General features: G+C 36.2%; 1 protein-coding gene across 5 annotated transcripts in view; it reads right to left on the bottom strand.

Moving 5' to 3' along the window:
- Nucleotides 1-26,808, bottom strand: part of LOC149063587 (vesicle-associated membrane protein 3-like) — a 39,546-nt gene extending 12,738 nt beyond the window's left edge. Inside the window, exons 1-5 of one of the 5 annotated variants that reach the window (XM_089255913.1) lie at nt 26,447-26,808; nt 24,030-24,135; nt 19,800-19,878; nt 12,266-12,345; nt 4,184-4,235 (exon numbers count right to left, since the gene is read on the bottom strand). In XM_089255913.1, the coding sequence (XP_089112039.1) occupies nt 4,184-4,235; nt 12,266-12,345; nt 19,800-19,878; nt 24,030-24,135; nt 26,447-26,448 (319 nt within the window). In that variant the 5' untranslated portion in view covers nt 26,449-26,808. Of the gene's footprint in view, nt 1-4,183; nt 4,236-6,869; nt 6,922-12,265; nt 12,346-17,010; nt 17,090-19,799; nt 19,879-24,029; nt 24,136-26,144; nt 26,328-26,446 lie in introns of those variants that run through there. The other 4 variants (XM_089255912.1, XM_089255911.1, XM_089255909.1 and 1 more) reach the window with 4 other exon arrangements.
- Nucleotides 26,809-27,147: the final 339 nt, after the last annotated feature.

Genomic DNA, 27,147 nt, shown 5'->3' with positions numbered 1-27,147 from the left:
AGTTTGTTTCTGTGTAATGCTTGTTATGTGTAGTGCTGCCATCTGCAATCAATTTTAAACTAAGAGTTTTTTCAACTCATAGTGAGTGAAGTGTAATGAATGAATAATTATACCATTGTAGGCCTGTTGCTCTCTGCGGCAAGACTTTTTAATGGGGAGATCGGCTTGCATTCGCGCCTCAAAGTTGGGAACAGCAGAAAACCAACTTCAGCCGACCACCACTGCGGCGACCGTGGAGTTTGCTTAATACCATTAGCTAGTGAAGCTACAGGTAATGGGAGACATTGCAGGTCCTACCTCCTCGAAAAAGAATGGGCCAACAATAAATGCTACTATAAACCAGCATCACACAGTGATCCTTGCACAATAAAGTGGTGATGGTTCTAATAGGAACCGATTCTCGTTCACCTAGATTCTGCCAATTTGCATATTAACTGCACCTTGCAGATAGATAGAAATGGGTTTTACCTGCTCACAAATTATGGTTGGTTTCCATTCTGTGAGAAAATTTCCAGTGTTTTTTTAATACAGTGCCATACATTTTTTAAGTATTTTTTTTGTTTGCCAAACAAAATTCCATTACACCAGTAGCAGGGTTGGCAGGGTTTAAACTGTCACGTCAAAAACCTTGAATATTGCTTTGTTGAAAAATTTAAAATTACAAATTATAATTGATATTTTGTTTTAATTATCGTAATAAATTAGTGTTTGAAAGTAAAACACACACACACACAACAAACAAAAAAAATTCTCATCATGTTATATACCTATTGTGTTAAGTAAATTTTCATATTACTAAACAGTGTTCCTTACTACAGCACTTTGAAATTGGAACTTAAAATATAAAGGACAATTATAATTAAAGTCATATAAACTCTAAACAGAATCACTAGTAACATTGTCAGCAACAATCTCTTTAAAAAAATTTGAGTCTTTAGCAAAATATACAAACACTAGTAATGAATCATGCCTTACCATGACTGTATTTAGGTAGGTGCACAGGAAGGTAAATTTGAGAAGTGGGAAGTTTTAGGGTGAAAAAAAATCTTTCAAACTTGATTCTCCTTAAAGTTACAGGGCCTAAAACATTTGACTGTATACTGGCCTAAATCTCTTCCCCCTATTGATAGGTGAGACTGATGATAACTGCATTAAGTTGGGCTCCAATTTTGCACGCAAATATATTTTAATACCAGTCGAGACCCAAATCTAGGAAAAAAATCTTTGTATTTTTACTATGGTTCTCTTCTATGGCTCAATAAAAATTAACTTCTCTTTTAACTGCAATCCAAAGAGAGTTTTCCTAAAATCTGTGCAAGTGAGCATCTTATGTTGTATGCCTTAAATTAGGGGTCTTCAATCTGTGGCCTGCCACCAACATTTTAGTGTCCCGTCAAGAAACCGATTAGTGAAAAATGAAATTAACATTACACTATCTAAAACTATGATAGTAATTCTTATTCATTTTGGGCATTCCTTCTATTGTGTGAGTAATTGGAATCTATATCTGCAGAAACATTAAATCTTGACAGATTCTTACTGAATAGGTTCTACTTTGGAGTAGTAGTAAGACAAACTTTTTTTTAATCAATACTGGTCGAGAGGTCAAACATTGGAATAAATTTGTTGAGGACTTTACTACTCCAAAATAAGAGGATGTGTGTTTTTTTTTTTTAAATTTTAACATCAGACTGATACTCCTGGGTATTACTGGGCAAAACACTCAGATGAGCGAGCTCAAAATTTGTCAAATTAATAAACAATTACCTAATAATTTGTTTATTAATTATTGATAATTCTAATTTATTTACATATATGTTATATATTTTTTTGTAAAATAAATTCACCATTTTTTTAACAACCATAATTTTTCATTGCATGAAATCATTGCAGAGTAGGAGGTGGTGCCCAACCCCAATGATACACCCTTCCCATTAAATGTGATGCACAAAACTTTACAAATTTAATTATGTGGCCCCCTCGTATTTAAAATGTTGAGGACCATACTTAAAATATTTTGATCATTTGGTCGATCAAAAGAAATGAGATGCTTGCGCTTGAAAGCAAGAAAACAATTAATCCATATGTTGAAATTAACTGAAAGTTGCCGACCATTCTTATTAATGACCATCACATTAAACTTTTTGACTTTGGGATTCGGTATGAACTATATCCAGTCTGTCACATAAGAAAAATAAGGATTTTTTCCCTGAACCCTTTTACAATAAAAATAACTGTGGGTTCTTCCTCACATCAGTGATTTCCAAAATTTGTTCCACACAGACCATAGGGGTTCCTCAAGTAGATACTAATTGATGAACTAGCCAAGTTTCAGAAAAGAACAAAGCAGAAATTATGGTTAGAATTTAACAAGTGGCTATTTGACCAAGGGTGCCGGGGTAAAATATTGCCCAAGATAACAAAAAATAGCTGATTACATCAGAGGATGAATCTGATCTAAAGAATGTATAGCCCAGGATACAAAGAAATTTTCGAATGAAATTAACAAAGGACAATCGCAAATAAACTTCATGAAAAATTCATGCATCTTCACCACAAAATAAATGCCATGCAAAGTTTTTCAACAGCTGGCTGATGCAAAGATGAATTTAGGGAAGAAAAATCACCTACCCTTGAGGAAACCCCATGTCCTCTCACTTGTCGGGCAAATGCCCTAGACCACTAGACTACAAAGGCAACAAATCTCAATCTTTCCTTAGAGCTTGTGTGCACTGAACAGGACTGCACATGAACGGTCGAACCAAACTAAAGCCACAGCTCATAATACTGATGGTTTCGTACACTGCAAAACCTATAGTTACAGTGAGCAGTACTCTTAAAATGATAATTATGTGGTGAGGCTTTCTATTCAATGTGTTTCTCTCTGCCTGTTCGGTTTTTTAATTTTTAGGCATAGTTCAGAATCGTCTGCATGGGAGACGTGCTTTGTACACTTATGACTTCTAATGGAGGGGGGGGGGGGCAGCTAAGACCTTTTACAAAGTTTATTGGAAGGGGGCTCCCAAACATCCCAAGTTCTCAGGTTTCAGTATCTATGTCCAACTATATCATAATTGACTGGGGACAAATATGTTCCGATGTATGTAAGATGAATTTCTACCAATATGCGTACATACACACAATCTGCATTGCAATAATCAAATTTATGACTAAAAAATTAAAACAATTCAGAACTCAAAAGAGTGAAAAACTGAACATCATTTTTACACAAATAAGAAGACAGCTGAAAAATGGGAATGGAGAGAATGCTTGTGTCCTGTAAAAACGGGAAATATGGTCTGCATATTACAATTCATAAAGTGGCAAGGGGATCGAAAACAATTTTGGATCAAAACAATTTAAACAAAGCAAGGCTTAGAAAAAAGGTTGGTCACCCTTGAACTATAGCATGGGTATAATGCTTATAGCATGCGTGTTATAATTTTACAAGCAATCAAAAACTTTTATCTATGTTTGATGTACTGAAACGATGGTCACATTTGCCTGGTTCCATTAGTGGTCATTGTTGGGAGGTTTCACTGCGGTAATAGAATTTCATCAAAATGTAAAATTTTTAAAAAATTACTTATTCCTTTGTGTGAGCAGAAGTTTTTTAGTCTGGTTAATTTGTTAACTTATTCATCTGCAAATGCTATGTTGTGTGAACAGTGACAATATTATCAACCTTCTCAGCAGTATTAACATGATATCTCACCTCTTCAAAAACCTCTTATTTTAACATTGACAAGCCTAGAGAGATATTTTGTAAATTTTCCAAAGAGGAACGCTTCCCCCCCCCCTAAACCCCTAACTTTGAACCTGCAGAAAATCAGAAAGGCCATTTCATTAAAAAAATATACCACAATTCTACCGGGGGGGGGGGGGGGGGTTTAAGTGGTTTCAACTATGCTGCGGAAAGAGTTCATGATTATTTGCAAAGCACACTGCTTCATTTTCTTGAAAAGAAATTGTTACTGATTATGTGACATTTTCATTGTAAAAATCAATTCTCATAAGTAAAAAAGATCTTGATGCTAAATGATAATAAAATGGGAAATAAATAAAACAAAAAATGGAGGAAGAGAAAAATTCAATTCTTCAAAACCCTTGAAAAATAAACAGAACGTAAGCAAAACAAAGATATGCAAAATAATAAAATAAGCAAAACTGAACCAAAACTTACCAACAATAACAATAATTATTACAATAATAACTCCAATTATAATAGCCCACATCTGAAATCAAATTAAAAGAATAAATAAATAAAACAAAAAGCTAAGAGCATCAAGATAGGGAATTAAACAGGCATATAACTTAAAAGAGAAACATCTAGAAACTGAATTTCCTGAAAACTCATTTGATATTTTCAATACAATAACTTCAGCAGTTTCATTAGGAAATGATAACTTGTTTCAAACCATGTATAGCAGAAACTAAGATTTTTTTTTCTCTGTGTGAATGTTTTTCTATATCTTTTTTTGACAGAAAATTTATCAGTTTTTATATAATTTCGATTGGCTATTTTCTCCCCCATGAGAAGATACCTCACCTCTTCAAAAGCCTCTTATTTTAACATTGACAAGCCTAGAGAGATATTTTGTAAATTTCCCAAAGAGGATATTATTGGGGTTATTTATATGATATTATTTATACACTCATTGCCATAAAAATTTGCGCACCCAGAAGAAGTCGTCAAAATGAAACGAAATTTTACACATGTAAGTAGTACGTTGATATAAGTAAGTGATTACAAAATCCAAGAAAAAGGATCATTTATTACAGAAAAAAGTACAGATGAACAGAAGTTTTAGTACTCTGTTGGACCCCCTCTAGCGCGAATGCACGATGCGATACGAGCGGGCATTGAGACATACAAGTTCCGTATGATGTCCTGAGACATCTCGTTCCAGTTGCTGTAAATGTGCCTCTAGTTCGACCAACCTCGTAGGGTGTCCAACTTGCCATCCCAAATGATCCCAGATATGCTCGATTGGTGACAAATCTGGGGATAGAGCAGGCCAGGGAAGGGTGGTAATGTGGTGGAGGCAGTCTTGTGACATCCTTGCTGTGTGTGGCCTAGCATTGTCTTGTTGAAAAATATCTCCTGGGAGCCCTGCCATGAGTGGCAACACATGTGGCTGAAGGATGTTATGGACGTACCGCTGGGCTGTCATTGTGCCACGGATCAATATTAGGGGTGACCGTGTATCGTAAGCAATAGCACCCCATACCATGACACCTGCTGTGGGAGCGGTGTGTCGCTGTAAAGCAAAGGCAGGATTGAAGCGTTCACCACGGGGCTTCCACACACGAACACGATTGTCATCACTGCTCAAGTTGAATCTCGATTCGTCGCTGAAGAGAACCTGGTTCCATTCCGTTGCAGTCCAATCCCGCCGTGCTCGACACCACTCCAAACGGAGGCGTTGGTGGGTGGGTGTCATTGGCAGCACACGTAATGGGCGCCGCGATTCCAGATGTACTTCAGCCAGGCACCTTGCGATGGTTTGGGAAGACACGGGGGCCCGTAGTGAAGCTGCTGCCTGTGTCTGGATAGCGGCCAATGAGGCAGTTGGCTCTACGCGTGCGTTTCGGATGATGTGACGGTCTTCTCGACGACTGGTCTGTCGAGGGCGTCCTGAACCTAGTCGCCGTGTAAATGACGTCTCTTCTGTCCACTGGCCCCAACACCTCCTCACAGTAAAATCAGAACGGCCTAGTTGACGAGCTACTTGCCGAGCTGACCACCCAGCTTCCATCATCCCGATGATTCTTCCCCTATCGAACTCTGACAACTGCTCATACGGTCTTCGGCGGCGGCGTAACGGCATGTCTACCTCACCATTTCCTTTGCAAACGATTAAATACACTCCAGCAAGCTCTGCTTACCTGTTTTATACTCCAAGGAGAACGAAGTTCAACGCCCTCTAGTGGCATTACGCAATGCGCAATCACGTTGCATTTCTAATCATTTGCATATCTGCCCGACATGTACCTTCAGGCCAACTTTCGTTTCACTCCCACAATTATTTCTTGGTGCGCAAATTTTTATGGCAATGAGTGTATATTGGATTTTGTTTTTTTAATGTATACTCTGGATATTCACTGCAAGCTTCTGAGCTGTTCACAAACATAATATCTATCAATAAATGACTTGTAACTTTACTTCTTCATGATATGGAAGTTCAATGATTTTTGCTCGCATCGAACTAATCCAACAAGTACAGAAAGTTTGACTAGATTATAGTACGCTGAACTACCTAAATATTTAAAGCGAGTAAAATTCAGAGCGCCAATCTCTTGGAAAGGAGATGATTAATAGTGATGTGAACCTAAATGTCAAATGGATAGAAAATTTTTATGAACATTGAGTTTTGAATTCAGATCCTGTATGCCAGTCACTTAATTTACATGAAAAGACACGCATAATTAAAAAATGAGGATGAAAAAATATGGTGATGTCTCTTATGACCTAACATTACTAAAGACTGATTTGGGAGAAACAAGTCGATTTTGTTTTCTACCAAAGAGATTTAAAATATGAGAAAATTCTGAGGTAATGAAGATACCAGATTTCAGAGAGTTGCTACTGCTTAACTAAACAATAATTATGTGCCATTTATGAATTTTTAAACATGTCCATAGCTGAAATAAGCATAAGTTCTTAACTTACTAATATGGCAGGGTTTGACAAATTGCAAAAAGATCTAGGTGCTACAACAATTTTTTTATGAACCAAACATTTTTTTCCCATGGAAAACCAGTCTAAAATGATATTTTATTATACCCAGGAAATTGTTTCTAGATACTTCAAACAATATTTCCCACACAAAGATTAAGGATTCAATAACAAGTATAAAAAAACTTACCTGCAATAATAATTACAATAAGTAGACCAATGCCAACCATTATGGCAATCATCTGATAGCAATAGGATAAAGTAATACAGATTTTTGACATTTAAATTTTGACATTTAAAAAAATAAATTTTCAGAAAGAACAGTTAAAATTTATACATATAATTATTTTAATGAAATTCAAAATCGTCACTTTTCATTGCTAAAATGAGCAACTTATTGACAAAAAAGATTAACATTGCAATTAACTTATGCAATTCTCAAAAAAGATTTGAAAAAATATTGTGTTGGAAAGAGATTCATAATTATATCGCCTATCATTATACTGAGGCTATGGTGCATATACATCCGGACTCGCTTATAACAAAGTTAGAAAAAATGGTGAAACTGTTATATGCAAAGTTTGTTATATTCATACTGGTATGAAATGAAAAATGATGCGTTTAAGCAAAATAAAACATTTTACATGCATGATACACGTTTTTCAGTAATTTGAGCATTCTTAAAATGAATATAGATTAAAATTATTATATATATATATATATATTTAATAAAGATTAAAAATTTAATTGAAATCTCATGTAATTGAAATCATCAAAAAATGTGTCGATCACTGCTTTTTTTTTTCTTGATATTTTTGTGGACTTTGAATGTCATTTAAATCATTTTTGCCAAATAAGTAGTATGCGAATGCACAATACTTTTTCTCTTAGTGTGAGCACAGACACTGGAAAAATTTGTCTCATTTTTTGAACCATTTAAAAAAAAAAAAAAGTGTATTATTATTTTTTTTATATCCTTGCTTCCCTTTTCTATTTTCGACCAACTGTATAGCTACGATTTTTGAAGTAATGAGTAGTACTTTGCACTCGTACATTCTCAACATTAATTTGCAAATGATAAAACCATCAGAACCAACGCCCGAATCTAGCGCAAGAATGACAAATGTGCATTAAAGATGGTTTGGAGGTTAGATTCTTGGGCATAAATAACCTCAATCCTTTCTTCTTCTGATGAAGTTCTCTGTAAACAAAAGATTTAACTGAGAAAAGTAGAGAGAAAAAAAAAGAGCAAAATAGGATTTCGCAGTATTCAAAACAGCCCTACTAGAATTCTCTCTAGTAAAGAAAGGAGGCATTATCAGTTGCAGAAATGTAAATTTAGAGATAAGATTTAGATAAAATTACAAAGGAATTTGTTTCAATTCCATGTTTAAAAATCGGTTGAAAATCCATTATAAGCATACTTTGCTGAAATCAGTGTTTGTTATAAGCAATCAAAATAACATAGATAAGACATATGAAATTCACTGGACAGAAAAACTTTGTTATAAGTAGAAATTTGTAATCTCTGTGTTCGTTAAAAGCGAGTCCGACCATATTTATTTGCAGCTTCAGACTAGGAACATTTTTCACAGATGGTGCATAATTCAAAAGAAAACATTCTTCAATTTCCCGAATTCTTAGATTTTCAGCCAGCCACTTGAGTGATGTGTATTAGGTGATTACTAGAAATCGGATTTCTATGTGTCTGCATATTTTTTTGCATATTTCGCTATTTTTATGTGATAGAGCATATTTTCGAAATTTTAAGGCATATTTTGTATATTTCTTAATTTTTGATAAGAAATAAATGTTTTCCCTGCTATTCCAATTCTGCTTCAGACTGGTTTTTTGGTTCCTGTCTCTGATATGACAGCTTTCTTCTCCGTTATTCATAAAAGCTTCCAAAACATAAACCCCCACCCCTAAGCTGGACCATCTACGACAATTTATTAAAGGGTTAAACAAACCTGAGTAATTTTCAATATTCGTGGGAAAAATTAACTGAAATTAAACCATATGGGAACTTTCTTAGCATTTGTGAGAAATTTTGAAATATTTATCAAACAAAAGAATTATTTAATTTTTTTTAAAAATCTTGTGCAATGTTTTTCTTAAGTCGACACTAGTTTTTTTATGAACACATACTGACGTGAAAAATATTTAATGAATGGGAAAGACGTTTAAAAGAATGGTATATTGTTTAGGACCAGAAAATTAGTTCATAAACCTGCAGTTATGGCAATGGCCAAGACGTTTGACTTGAACAGACGTATTGTTTTTGTTCTGCTGAGCAACCGAGATTGAAGATTTGGTATTCAATCCAAGCGGGAAACTTGGTCAGCATGATACTCTTATCCTGTGAAGATGACACCCATAGTGCGTCGAAATGCATTAGGAAGTTTTTAGTATTTCCTGATATTTGCCTTATTCGTTGATGATTTTTGAGTATTATTAGGCAAAGTCATCTACTTTTCCATACTGTTTACTGTTCCAGTAACAGTGGCAAGTGTGGAAAGAAGCTTTCCATGCTTAAAATTAATAAAATATTACTTGAGATCTGCAATTAGTCAAGAAAGACTCATCTTTTACACATTATTAATGGAAACAGACATAGTGGATAAAATAAATTTTGATGATGTAATAGAGGACTTCGCTGGTGTGAAAGCAAGAAAAATATTCTTTTACATATTTTCAACATTACCCCCAGTTAATCAAAGTTTTACTGTACAGTAGCAAAAGCCTGAGATTGGCTAGTTCATGAAGTGTTTTGTCCAAATAATTTTTAGTTAGAAACTCCTTGGAATATAGACTGGGTCACTGTTTGGTTAGGATGTACAGTAGTGATTTATGAAAAATAATCAGCTATATACACTGGGTGCAATAATTAAAGTTCTGATTTCAAAACATGAATAAGAACTGCTGGTCAGAATGGCTTGAAAATTTGCATGAAGCAATGGAATTTTCTTTGGCAAAAGAAAAAAATACTTTAAAATATACAAGTAGATGATGCTGTACTTGGCCAGCGGTATAATATATTTTGTGCGACCATGTCATTTTGGCACTGCAACAGCATCGGTGTGTGAATAGCATAGCTGGACAAATCCCTGATGCTGGGGTGACTAGAAAATTGGTTTTGGCACCTAAAATCTTATAAGCATCATTGCTAAAATAAAGTGTAAGTACGAGACAATTTTTTTGATTTTGTAATAATGCGTCTTCTAACATGAGAATGGGTCATCAAGTCCCAGAAAAAAAAAAAAAAAAAACATTACTCAGATCTGGTTTTTTTTTGATGAAAAACATGCTTTGCTCTCAATGAATTTGGATGGTTCCTAAATTTTTTTTCGATTTGTCCAGCCCTGGCGGGTTACAACTTTTATCAAGATGCACATTGCAACACCAGCGAAGCAGCCGTGAAGAACCATTTTGACAACAAGAAGATACGACACCTGGTCGCTACTTCACCTAACAGGTTAACACTACCATAACCCTTATATCTTTTGGCTTTGGGGATACCCCAAAATGTTATGTGCAGTGGTAGGATTGCAGACTTTGGTGAATTGAAAGCACATCCCCACATCACTACCATAACATACTCTGATCCATAGTTAAAGCATTTTTGCACTACCACTTTACAGCCAGAATAGGGTGGACAACATATTTGACATTTCTTGTGTAAATTTTAGATGTTTGTTTAAATGACTTCATTTTTGTGATGTTTCCATGAATTATGAAATTGTGCCATGCTAATTGCATTATCATTTTGCCTTGATTGACTATCATATCCATTTTACAAGCAAATTTCCCATGTGCTGGATGAGTACAGCATCATCTATTTTACATTTTAAAGTATTTGTTCCTCCTTCGCCATACAAAATTCCATTGCCTCAGGAACATTCATGAAAATTTTCAAGTCATTCTGACCAGTGGTTTTTATTTCAATCTTTTGAAATTAGAACTTTAGTTACAATCACCCTGGATATTGTAAATCATAGTTAATTAAATTGCATTAATTATGCTTCATGAAACAGATTGTATTTGCCTAGTTTTATCATAGTTTTTGCAAAATAGCATCCTAATTAAGTGTATTGAAAGTAACTGGAGAAAAAAACGTCTTTATCAAAAGGTTAATAATAACATTAAGAATCTCTTACACAAAATATATTTTCTTGCTATAAACTAACTGAATTGCAAAAGCTGGCTTTTATTAAAATGTAAGAAATATATTAATTAATATGGGAATTGCGTTAATTACATTAATAAACATTTTATTTTAATTAATTATTAGAAGTTTAAAAACAGAATTTCTAAAATCATTCAATGTAAACGCTATTAAACCAAAAAAAAAAATGGTTTAAACCAAAAAACCCAATTTTTTTGGTTTTTTTACCAACTCTGATTAACAGAAATCATGACTACCATGAACAAATTATTTTCATACCTAAATAGATTTTTGCTAAATGAACTGGGACAAAACATTGTTCAACCCTTTAAGCCAAATTGATGAGATATCTCATCTTCCACATTGACAAGCCACGTCTAATTTCAGCATTGACAAGCCAAGAAAAAATGGATTTGTAAAGTAGATTTCTACAAGGAACACTTTTCGCCCCTATATCCCTTCGCTTACTTTGCACCTGCAGAAAATCGGAAAACTACCATGAACAAATTATTTTCATACCTAAATAGATTTTTGCTAAATGAACTGGGACAAAACATTGTTCAACCCTTTAAGCCAAATTGATGAGATATCTCATCTTCCACATTGACAAGCCACGTCTAATTTCAGCATTGACAAGCCAAGAAAAAATGGATTTGTAAAGTAGATTTCTACAAGGAACACTTTTCGCCCCTATATCCCTTCGCTTACTTTGCACCTGCAGAAAATTGGAAAAGAAAGTCTACTCATTAAACATATTATAGGGGCTTTGTCGATTTTTGCTATGCAGCTAGAAGCAGTGTTTCTTAAAATGTGCATCATGGCTCATAGGGAAGGTACCCTTGGGGCTCCTAGGTTTATTGCAAAACTTCGTCAGAAGCGTAGGGTGAGCTGAAGGTATTGAAGTGAGTGCCTATTTTATTTTTGTGTGTGTGAAATTGGTTCTTGAATGCAACTGATGTACTTAACTATTCTGCGAAGCTGCAGATAAATGATGATTAGGGCAAGGGAGCTACATGTGGCAAGAGTTCGAGAACCACTAGCTTAACCCTGCAAGCAGCAATAGCAAGATATCTTGCCTCCATAAAAACTACTTATTTTATCATTGACAGGACCACATATTCTGTAAAGTTGATTTCTCAATATGGAAACTTTCCTTTATACCCCTTAGTTTGTACCTGCTGAAAATTGGCAAAAAGCCTACTTCATTAAAAATATATGACGTTTTAAAGAGAGTTTAGCTGAATTCAGTAGATAGTAAAAGATAAAAAAATTAAAGGGGTTGCCACCAACCACAACCATCCGTAAATGAAAAATATGTTTTTTTATGACCACCCACCCACCCCCCCAAAATATAAAATTTTACTTGGGAATGATTTAAAAAAAAATACATATGCATGATAACATAATATACTTGCACTAACCTTACAGTTCTTCCACCAGAACTTCCTCTTCAATTTACCAGCCTGTTGTTCAAATTGTGATGCACCTTGTTGCAAAGCATCTGTATTGGAAAAATGATAATAATTACAAACACATTACCATAACAATAATTAGTGCATAAATTAGAAATGATACTGCCCATAAAAAATTTTTTGGTGGCTAAAGGATGACTGGTCTGATAACCACACTTGGAGATACATTTAATCGATATCAATTGACATTTGACAGAATAATATCTGTAAACACTAACACCATCATATGTGCCTGAACCTAGAGGCTGAGGCCATTTGAGCACCCCTCTCCCAATAATTTTTGAAAAAACAATGCAATGCACCTTCCCTCTCATGTGTATCTGCTTGAGTCCCATATATACGAGACAACCAGCAACTCTATGGGTACACAAACTCTGGCCCACACCAGAGTTTCATCTAGCTCATGAAATAAGAATATAGTTATTTTTAAATGTGCTATATGAAGTGAAGTTTAATATAACATTGTAAGAAATAAAATTATGAAATGCATTATTGATTTTGGTGCAATGGTAACTATACAGAACGAACCTCAACAGTTTTATCAGCCTTTTTTAGTGTCATACAGGGGAATTTATGGGACAAACTTTAAGAGGTGATGCAAGGAACCTAAACAAGCATGTTTAATCACAGAATGTAAAGAATGAATCACAATAGCAAAGGTCGCAGAATAGCACATACCATATTTTTCTAATGGAATTACTGCAATATGAGATGCCAACCATCTGAAGGTACAGGGACGTAATATGGTGGGCCTCCTTCTGATGCACCTTGGGAAATCTACCTAAAGTCTACCACAACTCATTGTTACTATTTGTTTCACAATTGATGCGTGATGACCTTGATGGTCACACTCCGATAAAATACAAAAATTCAATCCGAGGGTGTTCATATGGTTCCAGCATAATGAAGTAGGTCTATTTTTGCAGTGAAATATGGAATTACTCCAACACATTTTGCTCTGATGGATTGGATACTGCAAGCTGTCACACGAAAGCCACTTTCCATGATCTCTCCTTTCTCTCAATTTATTTTTATAGGTGCGCCTCAAAACCTAGCGGCATTAATTTACACACCAATGTGTTTTATTACAGTCGCTGCCCTCAGTCTTTTATATTTGACCAAGCATTCCATGATGAAAAATGTTTTAGGTATGCTCTATCATCCCCTTAAAGTTTATCCCATGAATTTTGAATCACCCTGCATTTGTCGCACAATGAAGTTATTTAGCTTTAATATATGTAATACGGTCCACAAAAGTAATCCTCGATGAAATATGGCCTGCGAGAAGAATAATTCATGTACCATGCTATAGCTTGGCATAAGTAAAGTACGACTTGTTTTCCTTATGGTAACTGACAGTCCATTAGATCAGCCACACATTTTCAGTCAGTGGAGGGCTCGTTGCAAAACAATGAAAAATATTATGCTTTAGGAAAGTGTAAATGGCTAGATTAGCATTTACCTCTCATGTGGGACATGGATTGGGACTACAGATTTCTAGATGCGCTGGCCTCTGTGATCATTGAAATCACACAAGTAATGGGGAATCTGGATACATTTGTAGGTAAATTTTTGGCGATATTCTAACTTTACATCAATGTTTTTTGAAGTATCCATTGCTGCTCCTAGGGGCATCACCACCCTTTGTCAGAGGCATTATGCCGAGCTGGAGGTATTAATTTGTGTGCTATTTATGCTTTGAAGTGCCCCTAGTCACTCGTAGAGACAAAAATCAAATATTTTATAATGGGGAAAGCCTAAAAATAAGAAAAGTAGGTAAAAATTGTGATTTTTCTGTGCCCAGTCTTTGATTTAAGTACCTCACATTAATGTTTATGAGGAACATGGTAAGTGCCATCCTCAGTTTAATTTTTGAAAGACTAGCTGAAAACCGGCATTTCTGGGATTTTTTCGACATTAAAGTTGAAGCTCTCAAATTTTCAACTCTATTATTGAATATTTTTTCTATTTTTGACATTATACATCTATTTCGGAACAGCAAATTTAATTTTTCGAGTAGAACTAAAAACGACCTATATCTGCAATATAAGGAGTAATTTTTCTGTGAAATGCCAAAAGTTTTGCCAAAAATGGTTGAAACAAATAATTCTCAATAAATTTTCTTTACAAATTAAAATCCATTTAAATTTTTTTTGAATTATTTTATCTGTCACTACTAAAACATGCGTTACTGAGATGAATAAAAATTATTAGACTCTTTTCAAATTAAGCAACATGCATACTAAAAACCTAGGCAGCAAGAATTTCTGCTGCTTGAACACCAAAATCTTATTCATCCTGATATAGCAAAAAAAGTGAGAGCAGAATATAATAAGGGTTTCCGTGAAAAAAAAAATTAGCTTCTCATAGAATTATCCCAGCAATGCACGAGAGGGTGTGCGAAAAACAAGAAAGAAAGGGTGCAAACGTTTCATTCTCTCCAACATGTTTTGGAAAGGTAGGACATTAATATAAAAAAGGTATTTCACAGAAGTTTGTACTAGGAGCATGTGCTCATTTTACATAACTCCTTCCTTTGACTATTGTTAAGAGCATGTCCCCCCCCCCCCCAACGCAGTGGGGGACCATGCGGCCATATTGGGAGCTGCTCTAGGAGGGGTGCCAAATGGAGCAGTAGCGCCAAAAATAGATTCTGCATGGGTAGAAATGTTTTTCCTCGAGCCGCCCCTGTTCATGAAATCCAGATTTTCGCAATGTGAAATTGTCACGATCGGCAACCACCGACGATAACCACACGACCACATAGTGGCTAGATGACAAAACCATGAATATTTTAGCAGATCCCATTTTTAGGTTGGTAGCCGCGAAATTAGTTATTTTCAGTATATAACCAGCAGGAGAAAAAACAGTCTCCGAAATCGGAAAATTCGGCATATTCATTCAGGGACTTTGATAGCCCGCTGGTTAACCAATAACAGTATAGGTCTTTATACTTCAAGGTAGTAGAACTACTTTCCAAGGTCACGAGATAACGCGATTGTGGTAGATGGTGGGAAGTGAAAAAAAAAAATTGAAGTTTCTCCATCTGTATCTTTTTCCGTGTCTCGGAAAGAATGCGTCCCATGAACAAAATTTTCATGCTTCTTTTTCCTAAATTCTGGGTATTTGATGCACTACAGTGCATTAGCGGCACCTCTGCGAACCACAAACAAGAATTGGCACAAATGTGCAGGGTTTCGGCGCCTTGGTGCACCATGTAGCAAGAAAACCGTTTCAGCACAGCTCTTGCACCCCTGCATTTTATCGCTTGCAAATCACCCGTTCTAGTCTGACTCTAGTTATATAAGCTGTACTCATATCAGACTTTTACTGTATATACACTCATGTCCATAAATTAAGGATAATTCAGAATCACATAGAAATCGAAATCTAAAGTAAAAATTTCCCCTGTAGAATTATCACACACATCTGCAAGAATGATATGCAAATTTCTGGAAGCCACCAGATGATGCCGCATGCAATGTGGACATCGTCACAGTGGGCTTATGTGATGTTTTCCGATGAGCCCAGGTTTAGCTTGCAATCTGATTCACGTCGGACTTTCATATGGAGAACGCCAGGTACCCGTTACCACCAAGACAACATCATTGAACGACACCGTTACGGTGATGCAGCATTGCTTGTTTGGGGTGGAATTATACTGGGTTCCAGAACAGATCTGCATGTTCAAACCGGAACCAGGAAAGCCCAAATTTATCGGGACATCATATTGGAACAACATGTACGTTTGTTTAGGGGTGCCATGGGCGCAGAATTTGCATTTATGGATGACAACGCCCGTCCTCAAGGAGCAAACATAGTAAACGAATGCCTTGAATCTGAGGATATAACCCGTATGGAATGGCCAGCATTCTCACCTGACTTGAATCCTATAGAGCATGTGTGGGACATGCTTGGCCGACGAGTTGCAGCCCGTCAACCTACATGTGTACCGGAACATGGGAGAGCATTGCTTGCTGAGTAGAGTGATCTTCCCCAAGATCAGATCGATAATTTGATACTCAGCATACCTAGGCGTTGTACGGACTGTATTTCATCGCATGGGAGACATACAATGTGTTAACCATCATACCAACCATGTAATAGTAAGTTTTTGTAAAGGAGATATTTTTTACAATTGCTCCAGGGAGCAAAAATCATAGTTTTTATGAATGGTATCATACATACACCATCGTTTTTGTTCATCTTTTGTTTAATAAATGGGCTTTATGAATAAGTAACGTTTGTTTTGTTTCTGAACCTTTATTTGCCGGAGTTGGCATTATCCTTAATTCGTGGACATGAGTGTATTTTGTAACATAAGACAATGAATCTTGTAATATTTATCTAGCATGCAATGAAGATTATGTGTAATCCAACTATTTATAGAGTTGGTTATTGAATTAGTTAAGCAGAGTACAAAGCAGTCTAATTTATCAACGACTTGTATCAAGATCCACATTATCAACTCCATGCACAATGCTCGCAAACAAAAATACAATGATCATAGTCCATACACGTTTCCCACAAAATGTGCTTTGAGTGGGAAAGGAAATCGGATATGTTTGAAGTCATTAGGAGGTGTGGTTGAAGGAAAAGCAAATAATCTCATGCTGTTATGTTAGCTTGATAGTACAGTGAACCCGTATATATAACCATAAAACTACTCTTTCAATGCGTCCAAACATATTTACCTGCACGATCATCCAACTCTGATAATTTCTGATCTCTTTCGAGTACTTTCTCCACATTTGTACGCATAATATCCACAACCTAATCATTTCATCAAAATTACGGGCAGCAGAAAAAAAATACAGAATACAAATTACTAAAACAGTGGAAAAAAATCTCAGAAGGATGGGAACATTATAAATATGAAAGAAATGTTATATCGTTAATATTATACAGATATAATTTCATTTTAGGTCACTAAGTGTGAAACTAACCCCAATATTGTTTTCCAGCTGCTGACAGCTGATTAACACAAAACAATTCACCTCTAACAAGAATCTTACAGAAATCAGAATTTTTGTTAGAATATTTTGCCAAAATAAAAAAGGTTTAACCTTATGACATTTTATTTTTTAGTTATGAAAAAAACTGGTAACCAGTGTTTCTTTTCTAATGCTACTTTCTCCAGAATTAGATATGGTACACACAAACACGGGTTATTGATGCAGAGTGTTTGAAATTCATTTGCAATGACAAGAACTGATTATAAGCAAGCAATCTTGCATAGTACAGTCTCAACATTTCAAATAAAGATGCAGAAAAGATATATACAGGGTGGCCATAAAAGCTTATGACCCAGCCCTGTAAGCATCAGCTTATAGCCTAAATAGTTGTTTCACGTCAGTTACAATCTGCTTCTGAAAATCAGCTTAAACTAATATGAAGCGAGTTCTAAAATGCCAGCTGGTCAGCGTGATTTTATGTGAAAACTAATATATTCCTACAAGCTCTATTGTAGAACAAATGAAGGGATCCTGCTAAGGACAATGGCTTCCTTTGTCTCTTGATGACACTTGCACCCCACGACAACTTCCTGGGGTTCAAATTTAATGTTGGCTGTTAAAACTGTCAACGGGGGGGGGGGGGGGGACTGGAAAACTAGCTGCTGGATTTGACTGACTCAACTAAGAGATGGCTTCATCTCAACCTCTATATGGTGCGTGTTGATTTAAGAGGAAGGCAGGTAACTCTGGATTCTCAATGCAAGGAATGTAACATATCAAGAACTGTCGATCACAGGACTTTTCTTGATGAGACCATAACTTTTTATTTGCGACAAGAACTTTGTTCAAATAGGCTTATGTGGGAAAAGTGTGTCACATTGTAAAATGAGACGAACTTGAATGCTTTTAACAGTTAATCAAAAATAAGCCACAGTTGGTGTGGTGAAATGGTTTCTTTGTTTTCATTTTGCTGTCTTGCCGAAATTAGATTTGATAGGAATCTGGGAAACAGAAAATTTGGTTGCACCTAGCAGCCACAACAATCAACAAATGTGAATGAAATTCGAAATATGGGTATTTCAAAGTATGCACTCAAGATTAAGGAGAAAAACAAAATCCTAGCTCTCGCAAATAGTCACTAACAAATTTTGACCATTCTAACAGCAACACCTACTTCTATGCATTGCTAGGTGATCTTCGCAGTGAAAAACCATGAATGCCATTAGAATGGTACTTTTAACATGATAAAAGCTGGCGCAAGACACAGACAAAAAAAGTGACCACAGCACAATTCCCAGATATCACTCCAATAGATTTCTGACTGTACCTCAAATAAAAGGTGTACACATCAAAACCACAAACTAATTGACTTGAAAAGTGGCATCAGAAGCAAGGTTCAGCAGATTCCTCTTGGCACGCTTCATCGCTGTCCACCATATCCAGCATGCAAAGTGTCACTGTGGTGTGAAGGCAAGTACATCAAATCAAAATGTGTTGCTTCTCTGTCTTCATTGCTTGTTATCACGCTACAGGTACATTAATACCATAAACATGTTGGGGTAAATCGAGAAGCTATCCATACTTAGAATAAGACAACCATAAGTATTCTTTATGGGCATTGTATAATATTTTATCATGTGTATATATTGTTTACAATTTTTGTTAATTGCATTTTTAATTGGGTTGCTCTATTTTTGAAATATATGACATCCATATTTTTATGGGCATCCTTTTCTCAGCCACCTCGTTGGGCATTTTGCCTGTTATGGCTTTGTATTTGTATTACTTCCAACATCATTCATGGTTTTCCACTGGGCCAATCATTTAGCAAAACATAAAAGTGAGTGTTATTTAAATTTTTTGAAGTTTTGTTGCTGCAGTTTTAACTGTGAGCTAAGATTTTGTTCTTACTCAGAAAGACCTTTACCTCAAATTTCATTCATTCATTGATTGTTGCAACTGCTAGGGGCACATACGTAGGCAAAGTTATTTTATGATCACCCTGTATATAAATCAAATATGTTACACGAAATGCAGTCTATATGTGTCACGCAGGGCTCGGGGTGGGGGGGGGGGCATCTGCAAAAAACTTTATAGGCCAACAGCAAGATGAGTGAAAGCTTTATTCCAGGGGTTCTCAAACTGTGCGCCGTGGCAGCCCTGACAAATGTTTTTGAAAATACTCTTTGTTAAACTGCTCTACAGAGCTGCAAATAAATGTTGAGTAGGGGAAAAGGGAGCCACAAGTGGAAAACGTTTGACAGACCCTGGTTTATTCGAAGAAAGATTTTTGAAAAATGCAAACAAGTTTGAGATTATAATTAATAGTTTTGATAAATTATGAGTATGGGATTTATACATCCTTCATCAGTAGGTTTTTTTTTTAAACTTAAATACATATTGAGGTTAGTGTTCTTGAATTACCATTTTTTTTTTATCACAACAAATAATGATAAATTAGAGATTGCCAGGGAAGACCGGGTGACTATTCCCATCCTTCGATTGCACATTTGTATATTTTGGCTCACCTGCACGATCATCCAGTTCAGAAAGCTTTGTGTCCCTTTCTAAAACTTTTTCAACATTCACACGCATTATACCTACGACCTGTGATAATTGGCAAAATTTGATCAAATTCCCTATTTTGTCTTCTCAACGTTACTGATAAATAACATCAAATTATATGATAAGAATATTTCGTAACAATGTATTTAACATCACAATCACTTTGTATATGTACTTTTCCTAAGTAATTATGATATGAATGCATATCTATATTTATCTCTTGAAAATAAACTTATTTCTTGAATGGTATTGAAGTAATAAACACAAATAAAATCTAATTAAAAAATATGAGACTAAGAAAATTCAATAAAAAAAATGTCAAACTATGATTTTTCATGTTGAATTTCAATCAAGGCCATCATGATATATTTAGAAATCACTCTTTATTTGTTTCACATGCTTAGTTGCATATTTGTTTACTTCCCACCTATTTTTCACTCCTCCTTGCTGACTGGTGCTTCAGCATGCAACTGCCAAAATTTTGAGCATCATAGTTCCATGTGTGATGAATGCTCTTAGGTTGTCATTGGGTGTATAACAATTTTAATTTTATGATTTAAATAGTGTATGAACATAAATTTTTTTCCCAATTTATCAAGCCTTGATCTAAGTGCCTGAAAACTTCTCAGGTACCAAGCATTTTTCTCCAGACAAAATTGGTCTGAAATAATGTACAGGATCTTTATAATTAAAGTTCCACTTTGAAATGGCCATAAAAGGAAAACTATTGGACAAATTGTTATCAAACTTGCTAATAGTTTACAGGAAGTCATGAGGTTCAATTTTCCACAAAAAAAGTTCAAAAACTCACCACCAGTAGGGAATGGCGCTGTATGCAATATTGTTAAACGAAATAAGACACGAATACATTGGTTTAAAATGCTTCAATCGTTTCTAAAACAAAACTGTTTGTGAGGTCACATTTCTCCCGATATGCTAAGAGCTACCATTGAGAATGCAGTAATGCTATTTAACTTCCTTTCAGAAAATAGTGGATGGCACATTTAATATGCTTTGTAACAGGTTTTAGAAACTATTGAAAACATCTTAAACCGATGCCGTCTTCATGTCATATTTTGTTTAACAATATTGCATACAGTGCAATTCCCTGCTCGTGGCGCAAGATTTTGAACTTTTTTTTGCAGAAAATTGAATCCCATGACCTCCTGTAAACTATTACCAAATTCGATAACATTTTGTTGTGTAGTTTTCCTTTTATGGCTATTTCAAAGTGAAACTTTAATTATAAAGACCCTGTATTATTCAACTTAAATACCAGCAGACATGATTTTCAATAATTTTATAGTGTTCAGACTTGTGAAACAGACCTTAATTTAAACTAGACAGACCCCCTGTATAGCAGGGCTTGATAAATTGGAAAAATATTTAGGTGACATTTAAATTTCTTAAGAGCCATGCACAGTGTTTGTTCAAGAAACATGGTCCTAAATAATGTTTTTTGCTTTTTTTCAACTCCTTGAACTCCCTGTTAAAAGACATAATGTAATGAAATCAGAAAACTTTGTGTCTTCCTTAGACTCCAATTCAGCAATCACATGCAAAAAATTTTAGCCGCCAAAACTGATTTTCTAGTCACCATGGTTACTGGGATTTGTCAAGCCTTGATCTAGTGATGTGGTTCTCCATCTTTTAGGCTTCAAGAGCAGGTCTATTTTCCGAAAATGCATGTATGATATAGGAGATTTGTTCAAAAAGCATCCAAGCACAATTTTTCATGCGCAAACCCAGGAAGCGTGGTTAGGTGCACATATATAGGTAATCCTAGTGTGCATGCTTGAATTTTTATGTGCCTGCATAAGCTGCCAGTTGCTTGCAGAATGAGGAAGTGTGAGCACCACGTATGTCTGTTTTTGACAAAATGGCAGGAGAATTTGAGAGAGAATGCTATAGTATTAAATTTTGTGCGAAGCTTGGTGATTCCCAAGTGGAAACAATCTGCAAGATTCAACAGCCCTTTGGAGGAAGAAATGGGCACCACACAGATAAATGAATGGTACAACTGCCTGCTTGAAAAAATAGTCGCACATCAATGAAGAGTAAAGTACGCTCTGGTAGGGCCCTCAACATTTGAAAAGAGATGACTAAGTGAGGACTCTGGTGATGCAAGATCAAAGAATCATGATCAAAGAGCTGGTAGACGAGGTGATCATTAGCACTGGATCCATTCATTCTATTTCGACAGACAATTTAGTCTTCAGGAGATGCAATATAAAAATCATGCTGACCACCTCCTTTGACATCGGTGGTGTGGTTCCTCACGAGTATGCACCACATGGCACAACCATCGCCAAGAAGTACTACCAAGAGGATTTGCATCGCAATTGGCAGCAGTGTTATTCAAGTTTTTTCCAGCCATTTTGTGAAAAACAAAAATGTGACGCCACTCTATCTCTTACAGTTCTTCACTCATTGCTGTTTGCCGGCAACTGGCAGCTTCTGAAGGCAGGAAAAATTTGAGCATGTGCACTTGGAATGCCACTATATGGCATACATATGCTCCCACTACATATGATCCACCCACTCCCCCTAAACACGCTTCAACATATCTACATTAATACAGTTGTTAAGTCCACTTATAATGAGATCTGATATTTATCGAAGGACATGAGGTTATAAGGAATATCAGTTATGAGGAATTTTTCCCATCCCAGTGAACCTGCAAGTCGCTACTCAGTTTGTAAGAGAACCTTGGTTTGAGTCCTGACAGACCAGATGACTTTCCCTTCCGAGTTCACTTCGACATAATATCCAGACAATAGCTGTTTCCTTGACATCTTGGGCTGAGAAAAAAGTCATCTATCTCTCTATATGATGTTTGTAAAAAAAGTATCAAATTATTCTTTCATGCGTAAACCAATAAAGCAAAGAAGGCATGGTTTAGTGGAATGTCTACATATATATCACTAAACCATGCCTCCTTTGCTTTATTGGTTTACGAGAGGACCTGGTCCCTCACTAACCTGCTTCCTTATTCTCTCTTTTAGTCATCCACTGACCCGATTCCCTCACTAAGTAACTCTTTTGGTCATTTACTGACCTGGTCCCTTGCTCTCTTAGTTAGTGTTTCTCAAATGCTGAGAACTGACATCAGTCGCACCAGGATGCAAGTGATTCACTATTTTATTTTTTCCTTATCTATTTCTCATTAGTCGTGCATATGACTGGGTCTTCCACTCACAAAAAAAAGAAAAAAAAAATTAACCAGGCCTTGAGCTTCCCAAGGTTGAGAACCACTGCTCTAGGGACTCTTGACCATTAGCCTGACCTGGTCCCTCACTGATCTGTTCCCTCATTTTCCGCATGTGACTATTTTGGTCATTCACTGCCCTGTTCCTCACTCTTTAGGTGACTTACCGTCATTTTCCTGACCTGGTCTCTCGCTGATGTCTTTTTCTCACTCTCTAGGTGGCTATTTTGGCCTCTTTTGGCCATTCACTGATCTGGTTCCTTGCTCTCTGAGCCACTGTTTTTGTCACTAACATGCTTGCAAACTCTTTGGGTTATTCGTTTGGTCAGTCACTGACTGCCCCTCACTCTTACTCTCTAGGCAAAGGAGGATGTATGGTTTCACCCTGTGGTATTTACAAATGGATGGGTCAAAGTTACAGTGGTGTAAGCGAACTTGTGATTTCACAATGTACTGGTGAGCTATTGAGACTGTGATTTAGGTCTTTTTTTTTTACACTAACATTTACAGATTCCATTTCTGGAATTGGTCAGAATTGTTGAAAATGTGACTTACACCACTTGACTTTAACCTGCAAAAATGTTGTCGCCTATCTCTACCATTACGCAAATTTTTTGATCACTCATTTCTTGAATTTGTAGCCTCCGCTATTTCTTGTTTAGCGCACCTCCTCTCCAAATACAACTCTTTGTGTATAGGCCTATATTCTATAATGTAACTTACCTATAACTAACATTTTGTTATTCATAATGATTTTTTAAAATATTTAATGATTAAAAATGAATTATATAATTTATGAGTTTATAGTTAAATTCATTAACTAATGAGTTTTAGAAACACTCATCTCATCAAACATTTAAAAAGCTGATTGTACTAAATAGCTAGAATATAAGCAACAGAATTATTCTTCCCAGAGATACAATCATGTTATAACAGATTAATGGTACATTTAAACGATATAATTGTGCCCACCAAGATACATTACCTCATCGACCTGAGCTTGCGTCTGCTGCAACCTCTTGGAGGCAGCAGTTTGCTGAGGATTTGGAGGTCTAGCTGGTGGAGATGTTCCGCCTGTTCCTTCAGTCGACCTAAAATCCAAAAACAAACATGAATCTCTCATGCACACGCACTCACACAAAATAAAAACCAAGGTTTAGAGCATAGTTTCAAAACATTTTTTGTCCCATCCCCCCCCCCCCCCAATGCAATCTAACCCATAGGATCCCATGTTATACCTGTAGCTTCTACCACCCCCTGGAACTTTCCATTGCCTCAAGGGGATGTTAGCACCCATGTTGGGAATCACTGGTTTAGAATATTCTATTAAAAAAATTGTTTTTCACCAGATTTTCACATTAAAATTTGACGACTCCATTTCCTTTCAGATAACTGCACTTAGGCATAAATTTCAGGGCCCCAATATTTTTTTGCCACCCCCCCTACATAACGCCTATAGAAATACAGTTGATGCTCATTATAAGGACCATCTTATAGCAACCTTTCCATTACAACGACTAGTAGGATAAGTCCCAAGTATTTTCATAGAACGACTATCGTATATGTTTTACTTTCAATATAACGACCTTGACAATATATAGTCCGTTTTTGACGGGCGAAATGGAGTCCCTGTATTGAGCATCGACTGTATTGGGTTTCAGCAACCCCCTTTTGATATTTTTAAGCCTTCACAATATTTTCAATAACATTACTAGGATTTTTACTGCCTGAAACAAACATGATTTTGCACCCTCCCAATTTAAAATTCAATAATTTTATAAGGGTGTTCATTGTTTCCACCTAAAATTTGCTGCCCCTTAAATTTTGCCCCGGGGCAGTTGCTTCCGTCTAGTTCTGGCCCTGCTGCGGAGAGACTTTTTCAAATGGAAGACCAGTTTTCATTCACACCTCAAAGTTACAAAACCACAGAATACCAACTTTAGCTGATCACCACTGTGCTGCCAACAAGGTTTGAACCTAGATTCTCAGTGATGTGAGTCAAGCCTGATGCCCAAACGACCACACAGTGGCCCAACCGTTGCGGCTCCGTTAAACTAGTTAAAGTAGGTGTATTTGATTTAGCCATCTATATAAATCGGAAATCTGCCTTAAACAGATTATTTCAGTTTATATAGGTTTCACTGTATTTGAGTTTCCATTATTTCTCACTGGGAAGTATAATTCGATACATAAGTGTTTTGGATTCTGAGCATGTCTATCGAACAGATTATGCTTTTGCAAACAAAGCATCACAGCATGCACTACACATACATTGAAATCTTTATATAATAATACTCAGCAAACCAAGAACAAATATCGTGGCAGGCATGCATTTTGGCACCCCTGTATAATGTAAAAGGAACAGTAAAAGTGTGAATTTGGTGCCCCCTCTTTAGTCCAGCGTCGCAACTATATACTTTCTTACCCAGGGCAAGCATGCATTTTGGCGCTGCTGTATAATGTAAAAGGAGCAGTTAAAGGGTGAATTTGATGCCGCCACCCCCCCTAGTCCAGCATCCAGGGTTGCAACTAGATATTTTCCTACCCAGGGCAGGAATACATTCTGGCATCCCTGTATAATGTAAAAGGAGCAAGTTAAAGAACGAATTCTGTACCCCCATCTAGTCCAGTGCCACTAACCCTGCGGGATCAATGTCACAATGTTATACCTATCATTGATGTTAAGGGCTGCTAAGGCTGAGGGGGGGGGGATTTCCCCCTATGCTGTCCCCCATATCTCAGCCAATGAATAATAAAGATGGGGGGGGGGGGTCTGAGCTCATGCATCCAATACAAGTTAACGCCTATCCATCCATACATTAATTTCAAGAGCCCTAGATCAAATCATGATGGATCTCTTGAAGGTTGATTGAAATGAGTTGCATTTCCTTCTCAACTACTACTACACAAAATACATGACCCTCATGAGCAAAAAAGAAACAAATATTTAGGTAAGTAGGTAATGCGACCCTCATGGACAAGTCCATTTCGGTAAAAAAAACAAAATACCCAAATTCGATGGAGTATCAAAAAAACAAAACAATAATAACCTATTCGAAAAACACAGATAACATTCAAGCATAGTTTTAAATAAATATACCGAAGCTCCGTATAGCCAATGTAATCCTTGCGGAGCATTATGGAGGAAGGTGGATAACACGGAAATAATAATGCTAAAAGCAACCACCACTGCAAGCCTAAATAACTAAAGTCCTAAACTAACTAAATAGCTTAATATTAGGGAAACGGAATCGACGATTATTTTCGAACCATCTGCTAATGAGCGCCGCTGATTTTAAAGTGGACATTTAAACGAGGAAGTTGACATATTCGATTCCATGGGCGAATCGCTGAAAAAACCCTCCCAAAGCCATACAATATTTGCATAACAACATTACTTACATGTTCGGAAATGTGGAGATCTTTTTCTTTTCCTTTATAAGAAATGTACAGCGCAAGACTTGAAACAAAACAATGTAAAATAATCGCCGACTTTTTCTCGCACAACAACAACAAAAAAAAAACTTAAAAAAAAAACCGTATGATCAAGAGGCAAAACAGCCAATGGCGGATCATCAAAAAAGTCACTCCGTTCTTCGCCCACCACTGGATTAGCGGCACTTCATACGTCACTCACGAGAATCTAGATTGTCGTGTGTGAGTCATCAGTTTGTGTGTATGTGTGTGTGTGTGTGTGGTGAGTGATCGTCTGCTCGTCCTAATTCTTATTTAATTAGTCTACTTTATTTAGCATTCTTATTTTTCTTTTGTTTTGGTCTTTGTGGGAATATATTTTTTTCCCCGGCGAGATTGTCTTTGATCTAGTGAGGCTCGTGGATATTCGACCTGTTTCTGACTGATAAGTGGCTCCGCCCACCGACGAGGGCAAATGGAAATTTCAGCTACTTGACCATATTTACCGAATTTCCAGGGACATGAACATACCCGTATTTTCATCAAAATTTTTTGCCACCCCAACTTTTTTTTCAATGAAAATTCCCCACAATTTTCTCGTATTTTCAAAGTGCGAATTTGAGATTTCATTATTTATAAAAATCAAGAAAAAAATCATTCCCCCCCCCCCAAAAAAAAATATTTTTTTC

This window comes from Pholcus phalangioides, unplaced genomic scaffold (genome assembly GCF_987345545.1).
Source record: "Pholcus phalangioides strain wild (caught in Gottingen) unplaced genomic scaffold, Ppha-v1.0 ptg000172l_1, whole genome shotgun sequence".
Lineage (NCBI taxonomy): Eukaryota > Metazoa > Arthropoda > Arachnida > Araneae > Pholcidae > Pholcus > Pholcus phalangioides.
The sequence above is the reverse complement of the archived record's forward strand: the minus strand, read 5'-3'. Positions and strand labels throughout refer to the sequence as shown.